Source organism: Sminthopsis crassicaudata, chromosome 3 (assembly GCF_048593235.1).
Source record: "Sminthopsis crassicaudata isolate SCR6 chromosome 3, ASM4859323v1, whole genome shotgun sequence".
NCBI classification, from domain to species: Eukaryota; Metazoa; Chordata; class Mammalia; order Dasyuromorphia; family Dasyuridae; genus Sminthopsis; species Sminthopsis crassicaudata.
The window spans coordinates 457,199,550-457,215,310 of NC_133619.1; the positions used below are offsets into that span (position 1 = coordinate 457,199,550).

The 15,761-nt window shown below is 35.4% G+C and overlaps 1 protein-coding gene across 7 annotated transcripts in view; it reads right to left on the reverse strand.

The window, feature by feature from the left end:
- Positions 1–15,761, reverse strand: part of TANC1 (tetratricopeptide repeat, ankyrin repeat and coiled-coil containing 1) — a 254,161-nt gene that overhangs the window by 34,814 nt on the left and 203,586 nt on the right. For all 7 annotated transcript variants that reach the window (XM_074303378.1, XM_074303382.1, XM_074303379.1 and 4 more), the window contains 4 exons: positions 12,365–12,473; positions 12,043–12,165; positions 3,873–4,109; positions 688–873 (listed from right to left, as the gene is read on the reverse strand). In XM_074303378.1, coding sequence (XP_074159479.1) covers positions 688–873; positions 3,873–4,109; positions 12,043–12,165; positions 12,365–12,473 — 655 coding nt within the window. The remainder of the gene's footprint in view (positions 1–687; positions 874–3,872; positions 4,110–12,042; positions 12,166–12,364; positions 12,474–15,761) is intronic.

Consider the following 15,761-nt stretch of genomic DNA (forward strand, 5'->3'; position numbering starts at 1 on the left):
TTCTAAAATTTGAGCTATGGGTAACATTGGTGGAGCATCTTTAAACAGTCCAGATTATATTTCTTCTTTTCAGATTTAAAAGTTCTGTGCTGTTTTTCCTCAAACACTGCCAGAACAACGATGATCCTCATAGCCTTTCAGTGCTTTGAAGTCAAGTATTCATGAACCATTTTAGAATTGAGATTCAACATGCTTAGTCTCATATTCCTAATGGACCAAAAAGGAGGGGGTGGAGGTGGAGGGGAAGGTGGAATTACTAAGGCAAAAAAAAGTCAAAGAAGGAAAGGAGAGGAGTGAAGGAAGAACTGAGCAGAATGAGAGCAAAGGCAGATGTCGGCTTTACTTGCCTGGTTAAAAAACAAAAAATAAGATTAAAAGTTACTATGGCTTCAAAGTTACCCTAACTATGTTTCTGAATTGTGTACCTTCATTGAGCATTCATCTTGTGGGAGTTTGATCTGACAAAAAAAAAAAATCAATGTGTAAAAATTAATCAAGAGTCCACCTTTTTAAAAAAAATCCTAAATTTTTCACTTTGTTTTTATATGTCATGCATTGCAGTTAATAAAATGGCTTTCTCATGGAAAGTACTGGCTAAAATGTATTCTCTTATGAAACTAGAAGGGAAAAATGGCTCTAGTAGCTCCAAGAATGGAAGGATTTTTTTCCAACAAAATCAGCACTTACCTCACTGTGACCCATACTAGAGGCTGCAGTCAATGCCTGCTGAAGAGCCTGGCTTGTCTTTAACATGTTTTGTGGATGAGTATTTGCTGCCCAGTCACAATTCAGCAAGTATTTAAGGATGTCACAATGTCCCCTTAAAGCACTATGTACTAATGCACACTGGCCTTTCTTGTCCAGGTGATCAATCTGCAGTAGTGAAGGAGAAAGAAGAGAACCACAACATCTGAGTGTTTTTCTTCTGAAAGGATCATAGGTGTACTGTGATTAAAAGAAGACACGTTTCAGAAAAGCTTTAATGAACTCAAATTACAATTCAAATACACTAAGGTCCCTCTTTATTTTAAAGCAGTCACACTGACTCTTTTTGTAAGTTTGAACCTTTTTTCTGTAATGCATGCAATATTCCCTAAATAATGAATCATAAATTCACATTTCTATGGCTCAGGTTTCAGCTTGGAGTTACCATCTATATAAAAAAATTAATTAGGAAGGATCTGTGTGACTGTGAGCAAAAATTAGTTTCCCAAGATGCTCTTAGTCTCACTTTCTTCATCTATTTTCCTATGAAGTTAGAGGATTATAGTCGATAATCTCTAAAGATCTCCTCTTGGCTTTAAACTTTTGAACTATGAGGAATCATCCAAAATCTTTCCTTACTCTATAAGTCACCCAGCCAATATAACTTTTAAATTCCCATACAAAATCTAATGTAGAGTTTCAAATTTGTTGGCACATTTGCGTCTCAATTTGCTTAGACATATGGATCTGGGAGTTAGCTTAGCTATGTTTCCATGCTCACCAGCAAAAACTAGGACAGTGACATGGAAGAAGTGGAAAAGATAAGTATTTCAATAGCACTTCAGTAGAGCATGGGGTCATAAAATAGTATCTATTCTCACTCCAAATTTTTACAAAAGTAGATGCTTCCTAAATATGATAGAATCAACAGTAGGTATATCACAATAACTCTTGATTTAGTGGTCCTATCTCAGAACTTATAAGCCATAAGGTTTTAAGTGACAATGGAATATATAAGATATTTCTGTCTTTTGTATTCTAAGAACTTATGTCCCTAGATATATTGTTAAGAAATTAGGTTATCTTTTAAAACTATCTCACTTAGTAATTTATGAACCAGGTCATGGGATAAAACTACCTTAAATTATTCTTAAATGTACTTTGCCTTTATAGGAAACTGCAGGCACTCTAGAAAACTATAATCAAGGGCCCTTAAAAAAGACCTTATGGCCCAGATATATGGTTGGCCATGCCACTGTGATGGCAAAAAGACACAGCACATCAACTATCCAGAAAGTAAGAGGAAGGAAATAGGCATTTATTAAGTACCTACTATGTTCCAAGCACTGTGCAAAGTGCTTTTTATAAATATCTCACTTGATCCTCACAACAGTTATCCAGGGGAATAGATGCTATTTATTATCCCAACTTTATAGCTGAGGAAACTGAGGCAAAAAAATGTGTGCACATTGTCATGCAGCTATAATTATTCAAAATTATTCAAATCAGTCTATATAAAAACCAATCACCTGCCTCCATGACTTTGTACCTTGGACATGGAACATCCTTTTTCCTTTGTAATGTCTTCCCATCTCTTAGAGCCTAATTCAAAAATACTCTTCCCATGAAATCTCCCACTTTAACATGGGTCCGTTAAGCTTGCCTTGAAGTTGAAGGCTTCCCTTCTAACCAAGGGGGGACCAAACAGCTTCACAGTAGCGCAGTTCACTTTTGGACAATTATAATTCTTAGAAAACGGTTTTCAACTGAAGTCTAAATTGGCTTCTATGTAACTCCTGGCCACTGCTTCTAATTCTGCCCAGTGGAGACAAAGCATACAGGCCTAATCCCCCTTCTATATAGACAGACCTTCAAATACCTGAACCTGACCATCACATTCCCCCCCAAATCTTTTCTTTGTCAGGGTAAATGTAAGGGCTAGCACTTATACAGTGCTTTAAGATTTGCAAGGCACTCTATAAGTATTATTTCCTTTCACCCTCACAATCCTGGGGATAGGTCCTATTATTCATCCCATTTTAGAGCCGAGAAAATGAGTTAGATGGCATAGTGGATAGAGTGCTCAGCTTGGAGTCTGAAAGATCTGTATCTAACTCCAACTTGAGACACTTACTAGCTGTGTGACGCCCTGGGAACAGAACTTAGCCTGTGTGCCTCAGTTTCCTCAATTGGGAAGTAAAAGCACCTAGCTCCTAAGGTTGTTTTGAGGTTGCATAGGTGGGATTTATAAATATTTATTAACCCAATGCCTGACACACAAACAGTTAATGTTTGTTCTCTTCCCTATTCACTGTACCACCTGACTACCAGTTCTTTCGGTCTATCTTTCACTAACATAGAGCTTCCTCTATATGGCATCCCACTTATTGATGTCCTTAAACTCTGGTGCCCAGAAAGGAAAACTAACATTCTAGATGAGATCTGACAAAGACAGAGGGAATATGATTATCTCTTTTTTATTCCTAGCAATTATACTTCTCTTAATGCTCCTTCCCAAAAGGTTAGCTTTTGAATGATATTACAAAAACAATACAGTCTTAACAGAGTTCATTTTAATGTACCTTAAAAGACTAATATCTAAAACTGAAAAATGAAGGATAATTAAATATTCCGACAGAACCTTATAGAATTTTCAGTCAACTTGGTAATGTGCTATGCTGAGTTGGATGTCAAGCTATGCAGGCAGCTGGAAAAAAAAAATATCCTAGCAGTAAAGCTAAATGCTTACAAATCCAGCTGCTGGCCACTTTTAAAGTAATCCAGACTCATCTTCAGTATTGTATCTCTTTCTACAGACTAAGAGAAGTATCCATTAATGAGCAATCCATATGGTGAATCTCTCTGATAATATATTTACAGCTTAGAATGATTGGAGCAGACAACTAACCATTCAAAATCTGCAATACAACTTGTTTTTTGTTCACACTGCTGCTTTTTTGGGGGGGAGGTCAAATTTTACAAAGCAAAGACAAAAGAAAGACTTATTTGGCATATTTAAAACATATACACACATACCCCTTCCAACCCTCCATTGTGCTAGGATCAAAGATGAGAAGAAATGGATTGTCTGTAAGTATTCTCTGTCTACAAGTAATGTAATAAAAAAATATATACACACATATAATTTGCATGCTCCTGCCACTTACCCTTGCTCCCTTTTTGGACAACAGAGAGACTATATTCATGTGGCCAGCAGCTGCTGCATAGCAGAGAGGGGTCATGCCATTTTCTGACATCCCATCCAGGCAGGCCCCAAATTCCAACAGAAGAATGACCACTTCCTCATGGCCAAGGTGAGACTGGACACACAACACTGGGGCATTATTTAAAACTTCCGTCCTGTAGTTTACATTGGCTCCCCCTAGGATCAGGAGACGGCTTACCTATGGAGCAATTGCAAACAAGATTTGTGTGTCTTATGTGTTTTTTTTTTTTTAATTCACCAACAATCCCTACATGTTCTTTTATTCCTTGATAAGAATGGAAAACCTCACAACTCTTAAGAATATATTTTACTAAACATTCTCCTCATCCACTTAGTGCTTTAACTGCAATGTGAGAATGTATTATTATAATGAAGTTACAAACAGATTTAAACAACTATGTAGCAAGAACAAGGCTATGGTACTGGACAAAAGAAAAGTATGTGTACTTTTTATTTATCAGGGAAAACAGAAGAAGGGTTTTGCTAAAGAAAAAAAAGACAAAGATTTTTCGTTTGCTCCTGAGACTATGACTGCTGAACACATTCCAACAAGGCAAGCTGTTTGTTTGGCGAGTTGCTACATCATCACCTATAAAGTAATTCTACTACAGATGTTGCTGAAAGTCGCTGGTCTACAGAGAAACTGCTTTGTTTTTTCTAATAGTATTAACTAGCTTAGAACCAGCCAGAATTCATGAAAAAGTAGCCACTCCTTTATGCTTATTTCAATTTCATTTTTTGGATGGAAAATGCTCCACAGGTTCTATGGGCCAAAACAACAACAAATAAACTACAAAGCAATCAGTCAAAAAACACAAGACATTTCAACAAAAACTTTATAGTATGAAGGCAGAAAATCATATTTCAAAATGCAGATAAAAAGAATAACCTATTATTCTACAGTAAGACCCATAGCAAAGTTGGTCACGTATTGTGTGACTAATTATAAATTAAATTTTTTAAAGTATCAAAAAAATTCAATATGGCAAAGTCATATCTAATGTGAACTGTTACATTTGTGGAAAATGGCACTGAGAAGTAGAGAAGTTTTTTCTGAAATGATGCAATGCAAAGTAGGCAGAAAACAGAAGAGCAAATTACATAATGACCACAATAATATAAAGGAAAACAACACTAAGAAAATTCAGAATTTGGATCAATTGTGATTTAGGAGGAGTAATAGTGAAACACGTTTTGCAGCATAAGCAAAAAAAATGGTGTATTAGAGGAGTGGAATGAGGTAGGAATTTGCAAATGTCACCATATGCTGGTTTTGTTTAATCTCACTTGTGGGGGTTGAGTTGGATAGAGGGGAAGGTGTAATTGAAAATGATGGAAAAAAAGAAAGAACATCAATAAAATATTTTTAAAACTGCATCTGAAGTACAATGGAAATATAAATTCAAAACCCAATCATCAAAACATAACTTCAGGGCTACTGAAAAAAATTAGAAGCAGAGGTTGGAAACAGGTTACTTGCATGTTCATTCACCAGGAAGACAAGCCAAAAGGGAAAAGGAAAGGATATGTGGGCATCATTTTGCAACTGTGTTCTTCTAAAAATTTAAACATGGTACTGTGGAAATTTACAAATTATTTGTTTCCTTAGGGCATACTCTATAAAATCTCAGTTATAATCTCTCTTCCTCCTTCCCCTCTCCCCTCCTCCCTCTCTCTCTATCCCCCTCCCCCTCCCCTCTTCCCCCCCTTCCTTATATATTACAATATAAAAGTACCAAAAGCAATTAACTAATCAGTCTGTGAATAAGGAGTAACTAAATTAGGCCTTCTCTAGCAAGCAATCCTTTACCATTCATCCTCATTTCTGTCTATCACAGAAGTGAAATCCCCATCTCCTGACACTAGTCATGAATTCTCTAATTCCAGACATCCCCACTGTTATCTGGATCTTCAATTGTTATTAGAAACAGGCACAATGCAGGTAAAGTCTGTAGGGAGGAGCTATGTGTCAAGAAGCCTAGGTTCTAGACAGAGGTCTATCACTACTAACTAGCTGGGCAACCCTTCTTTGTGCTTTGGTTTCAAAATTAAAGAAAAAGGAGAAGGGAAAGAGCATAAACATGTCTGCCATATTCTGTGCTATACACTTTTAAAAAACCAAAATATTCTCTTGCTTGGTAATAGGATATCATCATTTAAATTATCTATCATATTTTGAACAACCAGTAGAATCAAGCATAACAAATCAACACATTGGTCTTAGCTTTCCTAAAAGTCAAAGAAATAATGCGTAAATTATTTGGCAGGGCACCCAAATTACAATAATTTAAGTTTCATCTTCAATTCTTTTACATGTGTATTGAAATTCTTTCCCCAGATACAGATCAATTTCTTCAAGGCCTGGTCTAGTTTTTCCTGAAGTCTTCAGCCTCACATCACTTGCTCTTCTATATAATATCCTATATTTTCATTCATTTATACTTGGTATACTTCCCAGAAAGGAAACACCTAATCACCACTGATCCAGAATTGTTTTTCTTTTAACTGATAAGGGAAATTCATTTGGCCCATCATCTGATTTTATGAATCACTCTTTAAAAAGCTGGGTTCCATTTTTCATTCAATGTGCTCTTCCAAGAATCACATAATATTGGCCTTGAAAGGAATTTCAGCTCATGTAGTCCAGCAACAAGAAACTTGGCTTCTTTCATATCTGCCTGACAGACATGAAACATCACGAGAATATAGTCTGCAAATTATTATAGTCAAGTTAGTGTGATTCCAACTGGTAACACCTTAAGAAAAATTCACTAAAAAGGATAGTTAGTGAGCATCTGGGAAGGGGTGGTGGAACACAGCAAAGACTCAGCATGGCTTCATCAAGAACAGATCAAGCCAGATGAGAGATCTAAAGCAGATTACAAAGATTGTAACAAAGAGAAAAATTTACAAATCTAGGTTGAGTTATAGGGAAAATTTCCCAACAGAGTTATACAAAGAGGAATAGGGAGAGAGGAGAATGGACAAAAGGAGTCTATAAATCTAAATAAAAAATGAATTACCACTTTTTGAGTACAATTTAGAAAGGATTCCTCTTGTTCAGGAATTGGTTGGTCTATTTTGCTTTTAGATACCATCTAACTAATTTCATGTAATTCTATAAAACCAACAGGCAGAAGTAAAGAGAAGCTATTTCTCTGACTAGCAAATGTCCAACTCACTTTTTCCCTCTACTTTCCTTGGTACTCTTCCTTAAAAGATATTTTACATTGATCAATAATGCAACAGAGAAGCTTGAAGAGACCAAGAGGATCCACACAGACTAGCTGTTTCAGAAATTCATGGCAGACATTCCCTCAGAACAACTGTTTATGGTCTCATCCAAAAGCCCTCATGTGACTATGGCAAATGGAAATGTAAGCTTCTAGAAATGAGATTCATCTTCAGTGGTATGGAAGGTTTGTGACAGAGAGCTCCTAACTACTCCAGGAAGCCCATGAAGCAACAACTTCATTTCAAACTATTCTATATTCAAATAATTATACCTATATTCCATAAATTATGGGAAGCTTTTCAAAAAAAGCTTCCAAGGATGCTAAGAATTGACACCAGAGTTATTATTTTTATTTCTTCAAACAAGTTAAAACTAAGTTGTTTTAAAATAAAAATAATAAAAAAAAAAACTTTAGATAGCTGTTTAATAATCCTCCAAAACATCTATTCATTATGAAAGACATCTATGGAAGTAAAACTTGAAGGGCTCTACACCTGGATAATAAATGGAAATGAAACCTTCTAAGTCCTCTCCTCTATATATTAAATGTTACAAATAAACAGAAGGAGCCAACATAGAGCCACTGAAGAGCTTTGCTGGCTAACCACCTTTGTGAGCTGGAAAACCACAGGCAATAAGCCCAGGTGGTTCCCCAGTTGTGGAGTATTACCATCCTGAAGCCCAAGGTCTCCCTGGACCAATTCTAGATCTTGAAAGTAACCAGAGATGACCTAGGTTCTCTCTGCTCTGGGGAAAAAGGGCTCTGATCTCAGAACACAGGTCACCTGAAAAGAAAGCCAACCTAAATAAAAACATCTCTTCCCCTAACCCCCAAAGTATGAAATCTCCAAGGTAGAAGCCATCTGGAACAGATTCTCCAGAAGCTTGAGTCAGGGAAACACCTACCCTGTCTAACCATCACACACCAGATATATGAGTAAAACAATTCACCCACAGTGCTTTAATTTATCTCCTAGCATTAGGGAAATAGTGGGTCATTTAGGATTCCTGGCTGGGTTGTAAGAGGATAGAATGGTACAAAGAGCAGAAAATCTAAACTGCAAGACTGAAATATGGTTGCCAAGTCAGTGGAACTCACTCTACTTAAAAATATAAACATTTACCAAGTAATCTCTCCTTGACAAGTTAAGTCACTTTAATTTACCCAAGTGGCAAACTCTGATTTGTGCTCAAAATGGCACATTCATTTCTGTTATAACAACATTTAATGTTCTAAAAAAAAGTCTCAATTAAATTTCCACTTAGAAGAAAAGTACACTATATTTACCATTGATTATGACAACAGTAACTTCATCTCAGATTTCTAATATCTAAGATGTTAAATTCTACATGTTACACAGCATTACTTCTTCAATATAGTCCCATACAGTCAGAAAGCTGACCATAGTAATCTTTTTTTTTTTTTTTTTAATTCATTTTTCCAAATTATCCCCTCCCTCCCCTCGATGGCAGGCAATCCCATACATTTTACATGTGTTACAATATAACCTAGATACAATACATGTGTGTAAATCCAATTTTCTTGTTGCACATTAAGTATTAGCTTCTGAAGGTATAAGTAACCTGGGTAGATAGACAGTAATGCTAACAATTTACATTCACTTCCCAGTGTTACTTCTCTGGGTGTAGTTATTTCTGTCCATCATTGATCAACTGGAAGTGAGTTGGATCTTCTTTATGTTGAAGATATCCACTTCCATCAGAACACCTCTTCATACAGCATTGAAGTGTACAGCGATCTTCTGGTTCTATTCATTTCACTCAGCACCAGTTGATTTAAGTCTCTCCAAGCCTCTCTGTATTCCTCCTGCTGGTCATTTCTTACAGAGCAATAATATTCCATAACCTTCATATACCATAATTTACCCAACCATTCTCCAATTGATGGGCATCCATTCATCTTCCAGTTTCTAGCTACAACAAAAAGAGCTGCCACAAACATTTTGGCACATACAGGTCCCTTTCCCCTCTTTAGTATTTCTTTGGGATATAAGCCCAGTAGTAGCACTACTGGATCAAAGGGTATGCACAGTTTGATAACTTTTTGGGCATAGTTCCAGATTGCTCTCCAGAATGGTTGGATTTTTTCACAACTCCACCAACAATGTATCAGTGTCCCAGTTTTCCCACATCCCCTCCAACATTCATCATTATTTGTTCCTGTCATCTTAGCCAATCTGACAGGTGTGTAGTGGTATCTCAGAGTTGTCTTAATTTGCATGTCTCTGATCAGTAGTGATTTGGAACACTCTTTCATATGAGTGGAAATAGTTTCAATTTCATCATCTGAGAATTGTTTGTTCATATCCCTTGACCATTTATCAATTGGAGAATGGTTTGATTTCTTATAAATCAGGGTCAGTTCTCTATATATTTTGGAGATGAGACCTTTGTCAGAACCTTTACATTTAAAAATATTTTCCCAATTTGTTACTTCCCTTCTAATCTTGTTTGCATTAGTATTGTTTGTACAGAAACTTTTTAGTTTGATGTAATCAAAATCTTCTATTTTGTGATCAATAATGATCTCTAATTCTCCTCTTGACCATAGTAATCTAAAGAAAAACAGTCTCCTACTTTTCTATGTTACTTCCATTTAAAAGGTTAACAAGTTCTCTTTAATAAGCAGCAGTGATTTTAAGGAGGTCTTCCTTTGACTTCAATCAAAACTCAACAAAAAACTAGGAAGTGACTATTACAGACAAGCTCTACCTTAGAAGCTGGACACTTACAATCTCCTGGATGGATACAACACGTACACAAAATACAGACAAAACCATCCACAGAAATTCAATGATAGAGAATTAATAACTGAGGAGTTATGGAGCAGAGGAGAAGGGTGAAAAGAAGAATAAGAAAGGCTTTGTGTAGGAGGTAGATCTTAAAGAGCTAGCCATTCCAAGAGGATACATTAATCTGAAGAAATAGCATACTAACTTCCTCTTGACACAACCCAATAGAAAGTTCTAACTAAATTCAGTTCAAAGAAGCTTAAACTCATCCAAATTCATCTCAGGTTTGCATGGATTCATATATTGGAGAGCAAGAGGTAGAGTCTGGGAGAGGAAATTATTTAGTTTCTAAGGAGATCATGCTTATGTGTGAGTAGCATCATATCCTACATAGTCTTTCATAAAATGTATTTTTCAAAATACATTATAAATACAAATGTTAAAGGTTAAAAACATTCATTAATGGGTGTCTCGTTCTATCCTAAACCAGGAGTCAATGAGAGAAAGGAAGTTTAATTAGGATAGAGAACATAAGAAAAAATGGGAAATGCCTTAACAAAACATAAATGTCGATGAGGACCAGGGGAGAAAGACTCATCCCCCCAAAATTTCTCTCAAGTACAGCTGCCTTGAGGTAAGAGGGAGTCTGTCACACTCTCATCTCTAGGGCTAAAAAGCCTAGTGCTACACTCTTAGGATTATATGTAATTAAATTAGTTAAGAGATTAGAAGAGGCACAAAACTGCTTTTCAAAATAGCACAGTCCACTTTTCCTGGCTGTGGCTATGCAAAAGATAAGGTACTGAAAGGACTTGCCAGGTATTAGATCCTTTTTTACTTTGTTATTCTGATTAAAAGAGAAGAATATATCATAACATTAGCAAAATGTTTTACTTCTACAATGAGTTCTCTTAGAAGAAAAATAATGATACATACCAAAACTGTCCACTCCAAATCACACATATTATAGTAACAACAATGTCCCCATTTCATAGTACAGGAAATTGAGGCAAGCGGATGTTAACTGGCTTTTTCAAGGTCATATAGCTAAGAATTGCCTGAGAGAAATTGAATTCAGCTGTTCCTAACTCCAGAGATCAGCCACTTTAATAATTCAATTAGACAGCTTAAGATTTATTGTGCTTGGTGACAAAAAGAAAACTAAGACCTAACAAGGCTACCAGGGATTCCATTCTTGATCCCTCTTCCCCACCCCAACCCCCAGCATTCTCTCCCACATAAGAAAGACTTTGCATTTAGTAGCTTGTGCTTATAGAGTTCCCTCCCAAGGAGAACAGCTTCTCCAGGATGTAAGGGCCTGTTTGTTTTTGCCACTGTATTTCTAACTACAGTAAGCATTTATTGAGTACTTGCTATGTGCCAGGGCCAGGCACTGGGCTAAGTACTAAAGATACAAAAACAAATGTGAAACCATTCCTACCCTCAAGGAGCTTACCTTCTACATTTACTAAAGAGCTGGTGACTTAAATAACTTTTATTTAGAGCTGTCCCAAAAATAGAATGGGCAGTCCCAAGAGAGTTCCTTATCAATGAAGTTCATTAAGCAGAGAGAGGCCAGAAGATTTGGAACTAACAAAATTTCATAATATGCATTTCCTAAATTATGGCTATGCTAAACTAAGGATAATATAGATAGAATTCCAGCTTCAATGAGTGCTGAACTAAACGATTGAGATATCTTCCAACTCTGAGAATCCAGGATTTTGTAAATTCAGGACATTTTTAGAATCAATTTTCCCTGAAAGTCTCTTACTTTTGATTCCCTGAGGAAAACTCCCACAACCCTCTGAAAAGGTGAAGCAGGCTATCAAGATAAGCTTCTTGTCATGGCCTCCTCCTCACTCTTCTTACTCAAACAGAAAAGGAAAAAAAAAAAGGATCCATGATATGCTCCGTATTAAAAAAAAAAAAAAAAAAAAAAAGCCTTTGAGATTTTCACTGAGAAAATGCTATTAGACTGAACAGTTCTGATAATGAACACTTTTCTCACTATCCATCACTGAAAGGTGAAGAAAGGATAATTATACTAAGCGAAATCACCAGCAAAGGTCATAGTATTTGCTGCTCTGGCTCTGATTTTACATTTTAACACATTTCTTTACCTTCACATTGGGAGTGTAAAGATTTCTCAAGGACGCAAGAGCAGCCGACAGTCCATCAGTGCTGTACCCAATCCACAGAGCTTGAAGGTGGCTTGAAGAAATTCCAGTTTTTTTACTGAGACCCTGTGAATTAATTGAAGACATAAATTTTTTCCCAAATTCTCTTCTCATTATCACAAGTGGCATAAAAAGATAAAATCTAAAAAGTTTTACAGCCCTTGTGGGAACAGGAAGAAACAAAAGAAAACCAATTAATTGTGGCTGAGCTTCTGAGTATCAGAGGATCCCAGCACCTCAACTCCTCCATCAATCCAGGACTTGCCTTGAAAATATGTGCCTTAAGGATGTGATGTCCAAGTTCCATAGTTTGTTGGCGGTTCAACTTTCCCTCCTGTCTGGAGAACATAAAGGCCAAAAGAGCGTGTCCATTCCTAGGGAATCAGTGAGGGAGAGAAGAGAAAACAAACAAATCTTTTAGCAAATGTTCTTTTTTTTAAAAGTATTTAAAATTGCCTTTATTATGGAGCAGCACTACATGAAAAGAAAAGTTTGTCCAAAGGTTGGCTTGTACTTTAGTCAAAGTCAGAGACGTGATATAAATACTTTTTAAAAATTTCTAATGTCATTTTAAGAACTTCCAAACCATTTCCAAGATCTTGAAGTGCTTAAAGAAAACATCTTCCTGAATGCCAATATAATATACAGAATAGCACCTGATCTCAATATTTTTGTCTTTTTAGGAAGGACAAAGGGACTGGAGTGAACATGAAAATATTGATTATTCTAATAGCAAAGACTTATAATTTCCACAGCAGGAATTAATGCTTACATAACTTAATTTGTCTATATTACTAGCCATCTATTTCCAATTAAACATCACAAAGTTATTATTATTAAATTGTTAATCCTGAGATTTCTATTAGTTTTCCAGGAAAAGGAGATTATAGAATAACGAACCAATATTTACTACCTGAAGAAAATATTTTTACAATGTCTTTTTAAGGTTGTTAATCTAGATTATAAAATACCCCAAATTTCCAAGTTACACATATTTTAAAAATCACTTTAAATAGTTATATTAAGCAATGTTTACTTTAAGTAAAAAAAATTATTTTAAGTAAAACTTCTGCTTCACATCACTCCTCTTTTGTGGGTGGGTGATGACCATTTTACAGGTGGAGAAAGTAAGGCACAGGGAAACTAAGATCTAGCCTTCAAGGGAGAAATCCAGCTTTTTCCACTTTAGAGTTATATTTCTTTCCCATCTGAATGGTTGCCTTTAAAAAAAAAAAAAAACCAAAAAATATATTTTCAGGAAGTAGGGGGAAAAAAGAAATCAGAAACAAGAGATAGTATGTTCATTCATCAACTTTTAAGACTATACAATAAATAAATCCCCAAGTCACCATGTCTGCTATAGATTTACTCCAATGGACACTAGTGCAACTTTATCCAAGCAACTACAAGATGATTTTAATGTCCCTTATCTTTTGCAATTCCCAGAAATAAAATTTTAAAGATGTTTAAGGTATGATTAGAATAAGTCTACAGCAAAGAGTAGATGTGATAGAAAAATCAGTGCCAAAGAAGGAACTGAGTAATGCAAATCCACCAATAATCCTGGAGCATCAGTATTAGTCAATATTTTCCACCCTATATAAATATTAAGCAGAAATAGTACCAAGTAGTAAAAGTGATGGATAAGAATAATGATAAAGAAATGCCAAGGTAATTAGGAAGAGGAGGAAAAGAGCAGTATAATGTAATTGGCTTCTGAATAAATAAATAAATAAATATATATATATATATATATATATATATATATATATATATATATATATATATACATATATATATATATATATATCAACTTAGAATAGAAAGGGACTTAAAGATCATTTGGTTCAAAAGGATATCACATATTGCTTGACAGCCTATGTAATACAGATTACCTATCATATACTTCAAAGGCTGATAAGGTACTACTCAATAGGATATACATTCCGAATCTTTCTAGGAAGTTCTAAAGGGTGGCCAATTTTTTTTTTTTTTGTTCATGATTCAGTTCAATGAATAAAATTTATTAATAATATATTTAGTTTGTAGTTATAATAATATATTTAATAATAAAAATACTATTAAGACTATTTTTCAGGCTCTAAACTAAGTGCAAGGGATACAAAGAAAAGTAAAAATCTGCCCTCACTCTCCAGGATTTCAAAAATACAATAAAGGAAACACAAATATTAGGAAGCTGCATGTTCTATAGATGCACAGTCTAGGGTAAGATCTATACACTGAAATCTTTTGTTTGGTAGAACCAGCCACAACTTGTATATGCCAGACAGAGTTTAGAAAGTCAGGATTACCCCCACACCAAGACATCAGAAGAGATTCTTTCCAAGAAAGCAGGATTCTTGGGAAATACAGATCATTTCTTGTGAAATGGTAATACGTGAGCAAAAAACAAGAGAGAAAAGGTGTAATTTCCTTCATCCAAAGAGTACAATCCTTCAGCAAAAAAAGCAAAGTGAGGACAATCTGGAACTCAAAATTTTAAAAACGAATGTTAAAAATTGTTTTCATATGCAACTGGGAGAAAAGTAAAATACTAAACAAAAAAAAGTATTAAAAAAAAAAAAGTAAAGTTAGAGTATCTTCCTGCTTGTATTGCTTTCATCTACCTACTTTAATTCATAGTTATGAATATCTCCATTATTTTCATTTGTGGCTCATGAATTTTTCTACCCTATTCACTATCACACACTAGAATTTAAATATACATGTTAATGGGCCCTTGAAGCTCTAAATTCAATTTCCTCAATCCCAAAATCTCCATCTTTATTATACATACTCATACTTGGATCACACCATTTTCAAAATAAAGAACTTTAGTCTGGGAATGAAATTTCAATTTCCTCTTTCAATCTTTTACCTCTTTTATTCATACAGAAATTATTCATCTTTTTGTTATTTAATTGTCCTTTGAATTCACTAATTGAATTGTAATTATTAATTGATAACAATATGTTGATTAGATATATTGTGATATTGATTATTACTATTAATTATTTCTATGGCCAAATCTTCATCTGATGGTCAGCTATTTGATTATTATACAAGTTAATACTCTGAAAAATCCTCTTGCTCCCCTGAACTTCCCCATTCCCAACTTGATGATGTTTATCCCTGAGAAACTATTTTATTTCTCTACTCCTGCTTCAGAGCTGCTGAATCTCCTAGGAGAAAAGCCATGAAACTAGGTACATATTGATAAGATCCTGGTCCCTAGGTGGGGTAGCCAGAGATATTTTGCAGTATTGATAAAATTATTCCCTGAGGCAAGCAGGGAAGGGCACTGATGGGGATCAGTTCAACCTCCTAGTCCCACCATGGGTGGAGGTCAAGGATAGCTTGAAATCCAAGTTGTTAAACCCCAGAGGTTAAATTTCCCTTATAAATCTGTCTATGCTCATGCCATCTTGACCAAATCCCTTTTGGGTCAGTCTGCCACAGAGTTCTGCCTCAGAAGTGTCTTTCTCCTCACCTTTCCCCCATATCTCATGGTGTCTTCCTCTTATCTCCCATCATGCCTCACTCACAATGGCTTTCTCCCTCTTATAGCTAACTCTTTTAGGGTGTTAAACCCCTCTATAGGTTTTAGCCTGACAGTTAAGGGTATTCCCTTTCTCCTGATTAATTATAAGGTCCACCGCTAG